Raw genomic sequence first — 7,315 nt, 5'->3', positions numbered from 1 at the left:
TACAAAGACACGGCTAATCAAAGAGTGTTTGTATGTTTGTAAAAAAAAAAAAAAAAAAAAAAGTGTTTGTATGTCATAGATGATAATTCACCTAGATAGTGTCATATCATAAATTCAACTATCAAAATCCAGCCACTAAATACATAATTGAAAAAAGTTAAACATTTTAAAGACAATGAATCAAAATCAAAATATGAAAAAATAGATCTAACAAGAATCTCAAATAAGATACACAAATTTTTGAAGTATAACTTGTTTGAAGAAATTTGACATGAGACTATCTATTTGTATACTTATTATTAGAGTGGTTGGCACTGACAAATGTCACACTGAAAGCAACAAGTGTGTGATTATTCTTTGCTGCTCATTTACTCTCTCACTCTTTACTTGTGAATGACACCGACAACCTAAAGCAAAACTCTCTTGGATGACAAGTTAACAAGCATATGAAAATGGACCTCCCAACCACACCCAACACATTCTTAGATTTGGATTTGTGTTTCATTGAATTGAATTGAATTGGATTATTAGTTACATCTAAATTCTCTTTCCAAAAAACATGTGTATATGTCTATGAAAGCTAAGATATAATAATACAAGAAACACACTAAGACATTATGTTCTGTTGGATTGGACCCACTTTTAATACTCAACAAATTAATAAACCTCTTTCTTTATGTATTCAATTTCATCACCATGTGAAGCATTATAGATTGTAGATGAAGTTTGGTAATATTCCTTTTAAGTTTGAGCTTTCAACAATACTCTAACTCTAGCTATGGATCCAAGTTCTTATCTTGATCATGCTCTTTTTCAACTCACCCCAACAAGAACAAGGTTCTTTTCCTTAACTTTACAAAAATAAAAAAGGTTGTTTTTGTTTTTTGTTGGTTTTGACATTGTGTGTTTCTATTTTGAAGATGTGACTTGATGATTGTTGCTAGTGGTGTTAGTGAAAGACTAGCTTCTGGGCTGTTAGAACCGTTTGTTTCTCATCTTAAATGTGCCAAAGATCAGATTTCAAAAGGTGGCTATTCCATCACTTTATGTCCTGAATCTACATATGCTCCATGGTTCACCAAAGCCACCCTGCAAAGGTTTTTTTCTTGTTCTCTTTTGGTTTTTGTAACAATTATTGGTTTTTGATAGATTGGATTGAAAGTGAACTTAAATTTTCATACATTTTGATCGTAGTCGACAAATCACAATCACTAATATGAGTGACTTTAAAAATAGTTATGGTTAAAGTCAAATATTTTCAATGATTTGACGGTTATGATTGATTGATAGTGTGAATGGATTTACTTTTACACGAATATAAATTAAATCCTTGAAAAGTGTTCTCAATGTAGAAAAATGTGAGTTTTTTTTATCTCACCAAGGATTAATCCTCTTTTAGTTACCAGGGCGGATCAAGGTTTTAATTAAATTGCGGTGACAATTATGTCATGATCCTTGACATTGCGAAAAGTTGCATGAAAGCGTTGCCCATGCGACTACTATTGCGTTGCGGTTTTGGCTGTCTCAACATCCTTTATATTGTCGCTACAATTTAAAACTATGGTGTGAGTTGTTATATAAAAAAAATAGATTAATACTATAAGACTAGTGATGTGTGTTTGTTTTGGTTTGTTTACATAGGTTTGTTAGATTTGTAAGCACTCCAGAAGTTATAGAGAGGTTTGTGACCATAGAAAAGGAGATTGTGCAGATTGAAGGTTCAAGTCAATCAAATGAAGCAGAAGGTATGGACGGGATCTCATAATCATACTGGTGTCTCTGCCTTTATTTCGTTCATCATTGCTCTTAATTAAACTTCCTTGTGGTAAACGTGGAGGAATTTCACACATCTATTTTCCGCTATTTATTCCCACATCCGTCCAATTTTACACGGAAGTTTTACTAATAGACATGACAAATATCTTAATGTGAGAGTAAATTAGCAAATAGTATCTTTGTAGGTCACAATATTATCTGTGAATGAAAAACAATACTATGTGATTAACAGGAAATGTGTCATATGCCGAGGGGCGTGTCAAAAGGTCAACTATTTCCTCCAATCAAGATGGAAATGAAGAGAACTCAAGGTATATGCCAACATCTTTGTACTCTTCAGGAAGTATCTACAATATAATCTGATAATTTTTTATCTATGTTTTATTGTAGGGTTCGCCTTCAACGTGTTTTAGACAATCGTAAAGCTATGCTTTGCAAAGAACAAGCAATGGCCTACGCCCGTGCTTTAGTTGCTGGATTTTATCCAGAATCCATGGATGATCTTATTTGTTTCGCCGACGCTTTTGGAGCTTCACGTTTAAGGTCTGTGAGCATATATTGGAAAATAGTAACATTGATCCGTTAAAACAGTACATTTTTTTTTTATTTGATATAATTTCATGTCATGTGTAGGGAAGCATGCTTAAATTTCTTAGAGCTATGCAAACAAAAGAATGAGGACAAGCTGTGGATGGATGAGATTGCAGCCATGCAGGTGTCTTCGCAACCCGTATTGCCTTACTTAAGGACATCTGGTATCATACTTGCAGGTGAAGATGACTCGGGAAGTAAAATAAATGGCACTGGTGATGCCTCAGTTTCTGATTCAACCCCAAGCCATGCAAGTTTCGACATTGGCCAAGGTAAACTACTAAGTGGATTCAGTATGTTGGTTTTTTCCTGAGCAAAAGTGTTCCTACAAAATAGAACAATCATTTCTTGTAAACTTGTAATATGAGATAAAATATATCATATAGTTAGGATATCATTTCCTTCCCATGAGGCTTTTGCACTCGACCAATTGTGCATACGTCTCTGACTGCACAGCGGATGCAGTACCTTTCTATTATTTCAAGCATAGGATTTACTGAATACAACGTGTGCCTAAATACTGGACTGTCCACTTGCCAGTAAATTAGCTATGAAAAAGTTTATGTGTGACTAATTTTCTGAAACAAAGTCTATCAAACAACTTAGATATCTGACGCAGTACGGAAGTGTAGGTTAGCAAGCGCTAAACCTAGATAGAAAAATACAAGTTTGCAAGCGACAAACTTGTGAAAATAGGGTTGCAAACGACAAACCTATCAAAATAAGGGTTTCCGGAATCCACCAGAAATTGAGAGAAAATCTCGAATAATTTTATTGAATGAAAAAGTGTGCCTCTTAGGCTAAATTGGTTCTCCTTATATAGTGAAAGAAATAACAAACCCGTGGGCCGAAATAAAATAAAACAAAATAATAATAGAAAGTTCTAGAAAATTACTAAGATTTGGCTAAATAATAGATACTACTAAATTACCAATAAAACCCTCCTGCATCAATATCTTGTACAGTTAGCTCCAGAAGTTTGTTACTCTTATTGATTTTGAAAATTGCAGATTATAGCTTGCCAGCATCAGTTCAAACACCATCATCCGATGGAAGGGCTCAAATGCTGAGGTCATGGCCGAACCATCATCCACAGTACATTCACAATTTTCAGGGTCATGCATTTCAACAAACGCCTCCATACCAAGGATACATGTATCCTGGTATGCAGGTTCCGTCTCCGTATTATCCTGGGAATATGCAATGGCCTCCAAACGGGGATCGCTCTCACATTGTTCATGACCAAGAAATGGATTCTCATAAGAAAAAGAAGAAGAAAAACAAGAAATCTCAGGTATTGGATCACTCTGAAGAAGACGAGTCAACTGCATCCTCTGAGTCTACTTATGAGAGTGATTCAGATGACAATTCAAAGCGAAGCAACAAGAAACATGGAAAGAAGTCGTCAAGGAAAGTAGTTATCCGTAACATAAACTATATAACTTCCAAGGGAGACGGAGAAAAAGGTAGTATCACTGAAGGGAGTTTGTCGAATGAGGAAGAATTTATCAATGGAAATTCCTTGAAACACAAGGTAGAGGAAGCTGTTGCGTCACTGGAGAAAAGAAACAGGCCAACCTCTCGTCAGCATAAGAAACAACATAGCGCAAAGCCCCATGACATGCTAAATGGTTCAAGGAATGCTGATTCCATCGGCATAAAAGGTGATAACAACTGGGATGCTTTCCAGAATCTTCTTTTGATAGACGATGATGATTCTACTCATGATATAGAAAAACAGCCAATGAGGTTTCAGGAAGAATATACTATGACCAAGAAGTATGAGAATGGAAGGTCAAATGAGTTTAACCACCATGAAGAAGGCGTCACTAAAACTCGAGTAGTTTCAAATGATTCCCTTCGTGTTGAATATTTCAACGAAGGGAAGGATGGATCTACATTCATGCAGACAAAGAAAATTACCAACGAGGAATTGTTGTTATCTCAGAGAAACAATGAATCGGGTAGCTATTATGTGTCATCTTCAGCTAGAGATTATTTACCTGTAGAGAAAAACAAGAAAGGCATTTTAGCTGACGACTCTTTCATGATTCAAGATCGACCATCGCAATATCAATTTAATTCTCAAACAGCTCCTGATATAAGTTTGGTTTCAGACGTTATCGGTGCAGCTGAATTCACAAACGGCACACAAGAAGGTTCACACAAGAAGACTGATGCCTTAATTTCCCATGAACCAGATGATCTCCTGATGGTTCTCGATCGTGATTCAGCTGTACAGCAGAATGGAGCACCTTGGAGAATGGAAATGGATAATGAAAACAACATCTCTTTATATGAAGCGAACAAAAAGATTTCGGACGCTAAAACCGAAAGAAATCATGTATCTAATCATGAAGGTGCCGATAAGAAAAATACTGAAGTGAAATCTGGCAAAGTTTCAAGTAAAGAGGCAAAATCGAAGGCTCCAAATGCATCTAAAACCAAATCTGATATCATGTCAAGAAGTAGAACATTGCCGGGAAGCAGATCTACGGCTACGAAGAGCAAATCGGAAAAGGTAAACTAACAAGTAACAACAGTCCATTCTCGACCATATATATATTGACTTTGTCTTTCCTTAATATCATCTATAGCTTTCATTTGCAAATTCATAGGATAATTGAGAAAATTATTTGTTGACCTTTATTTTCAATTAATAGGAAGAAGAAAATAGAAAGAGAAGAGAAGAGCTAATGATGCAGCGACAGAAAAGAATTGCGGAAAGAAGTGCGTTGAAGAAGACTGGAACAGAAGCTAAGACTTCTTTGACTTCTGCAAGGAAAGGGAATCCTAAGATTCATCCATCTAATGGAGAGACTAAGAAACACAACAAACCAGTCCTTAGGAGTTCCACCATCGATCGCCTTGCAACTGCCCGAGTAACTCAGCAGAAGGTTTCACCTAGTCAAGTAAATTCAGGTCCAACCAAGAAGCCTTCCTTGAAGGCAAATAAGCTGGTACCTTTGCAGAAGAAGCAGCTCCAAAAAGAAGTGAAATCTTCAAATCATAAAGAAGACGCACATAAAACAAAAGGGAAAGTTCTTTCCAAGAGTGGCACAAAGACTAAGAATGAAATCAAAACCTCAGTAGGGTTGCCTGTCAAACCTGATGCAACAGAAGCTGTTGAACAAAGCAACAATAATCATGGTTTGAAAGACATTGGAGTATTGACCAAGGCATCACCGGAGAAACATTTAAGACATTTGACTTCAGAAAGAGAAATCATGCATGAAAATATTGGCCAACTTCGCACAGACTCGTCTTTGTCAAATCATGATCATGCAATGAGAGGAAGTCAGTCTAGAAATGAAGAAGTATCATACAAGTTACCTTCACTTCATGGTGATAATAACCAACCTCGACATAATACTGACATGATCACAAATTCTACAGCTGCAATACCTAACAAACCATTAATATATACTGCTGTGAATTCAAAGGTGAATCAGGAAATAGAAGAAAGCAATGCTACCTCACCTAAAGTCTCAGAGATTCAAATCTCTACTCCTCCGCCGAGTAACCAAGCAATGCAAGAATCAATCCACAACAGGAAGAAATGGATAAATGATGAGGTGGACTCTTCAAAAGTGGCGAAAGGATTCCGTAAACTTATCTTCTTTGGAAGAAGGAGTTGAAGAACCTTTGTGGATTGATACTTTTTCATGGAAGTTATGAGTTCTCTTCATCCATGCTTTTGGTTATTCGATATTTCAAAAGAGAATTTACTTTGTCCATTCTTAGCTCAGTAGTAAGTGTTTGGCACATTGAATTATTTGTTTTTATTGAACACACTCATTCATGTGACATGGTAATCATGTGGATCGATTGTAGATAGTTTCGAGCTTCTCACACATTATAAGAATAAGATCATGTGGATTGGAATTGCTATCATACTAAGGAAGGATACCAAGTATAATACATTTTCCATGTTTTGTTGTATTGTAAATCATATTGAAAGTTGTGATGTTTGCTTTCATGTTGATATTCTTTCACAATGTTCAAGGTAGTGTCTGTGAGTAGTAATTTTGGAATTGTGTTTTGCATCAATGAGTTTATTTTTTATCCATTTTCTCGTTTGTTTAGCTTTAATTGGTTTTGAATTGCTTTTTATTGTTTTCTGCTGTTAAAGATTTGTATACAATGTTTTTTTCGTTGGAAACACATGAAAGAAGACAAACTAAAACCAAGTTGGCGATTATGTACTACTACTATGTAACAGAAAACTAAACTGATTTTTTTTAATATAATTTTACAAGTTAAAACATAACATGTTGTGATTATTGTCCTTGTCGTAAAAAAACATAAAAAGTTGAAACCAACAAAGTTCATTCTATAGCATGTCCTACATATATCAGAAAACCATGTGAGAAGACACTTGCATTACATTACATATTTTTATTTTTAAAAAAAAACATTATTATCAAATTAAATTTTAATAGTTCTCACAAACTTGCATTGGCAGAATGAGTTTTGCATAATCATCCACTATAGTTAAGAAATAATTTGGTAAATATGAATGTCTCTGCTTCTTCATCTATTCAGAAAATGTTATCCTGAAGTTTTTCCAGTTTCTTGTAAACCTCAATGAAGTGTGTTGGTCTCCTCCTCTTGCTTACTAGATAAGGTGTAATTATGATGGTTTGACTAAGAATCCTGATAGAGTTTTAGCTTATATTTGTCTTTCTCTGCATGGTTTTTCATTTATGGGATATATTTTATTTTTCTTAGGAATGATTTCTTTTGAAATAGAGTTGATTTCTTGGCCTGATTCAGAAAATCGTTGCATATTGAGGTCTTAACATAGTTAGAGCTCTAGGGGCCATTGTGATAATATTGCATGCCAATTTTGATTACAAATATATCTTGTAAAAAATGCATAATTATACATTCATGGCAATGCAACTTGTTGTTGATGATTAAATAAAAAGTAACAACCATTGGTCGT

At 35.0% G+C, this 7,315-nt stretch overlaps 1 protein-coding gene across 1 annotated transcript; it reads left to right on the top strand.

The window, feature by feature from the left end:
• The first annotated feature begins 423 nt into the window (after positions 1-423).
• Positions 424-6,436, top strand: LOC25487381 (COP1-interacting protein 7). Its single transcript, XM_013609293.3, has 8 exons — positions 424-837; positions 921-1,097; positions 1,642-1,745; positions 2,009-2,087; positions 2,167-2,319; positions 2,410-2,639; positions 3,378-4,888; positions 5,031-6,436. The coding sequence occupies exons 1-8, from the start codon at positions 779-781 to the stop codon at positions 6,003-6,005; spliced, it is 3,288 nt and encodes a 1,095-aa protein (XP_013464747.1). The 5' UTR covers positions 424-778; the 3' UTR covers positions 6,006-6,436.
• The last annotated feature ends 879 nt before the right edge of the window (positions 6,437-7,315 follow it).

The sequence above is a fragment of the Medicago truncatula genome, chromosome 2 (genome assembly GCF_003473485.1).
Source record: "Medicago truncatula cultivar Jemalong A17 chromosome 2, MtrunA17r5.0-ANR, whole genome shotgun sequence".
Taxonomy (NCBI): Eukaryota; Viridiplantae; Streptophyta; class Magnoliopsida; order Fabales; family Fabaceae; genus Medicago; species Medicago truncatula.
This window is presented reverse-complemented; position numbering and strand designations above follow the sequence as displayed.

Bases quoted from the DNA above. Each gene is read 5' to 3' on its own strand.
- LOC25487381 (XM_013609293.3), top strand. From the start codon at position 779: ATGGATCCAAGTTCTTATCTTGATCATGCTCTTTTTCAACTCACCCCA. The intron at 1,098-1,641 runs GTTTTTTTCTTG...TTGTTTACATAG, and splicing joins ACCAAAGCCACCCTGCAAAG to GTTTGTTAGATTTGTAAGCA. The intron at 1,746-2,008 runs GTATGGACGGGA...TGTGATTAACAG, and splicing joins TCAATCAAATGAAGCAGAAG to GAAATGTGTCATATGCCGAG.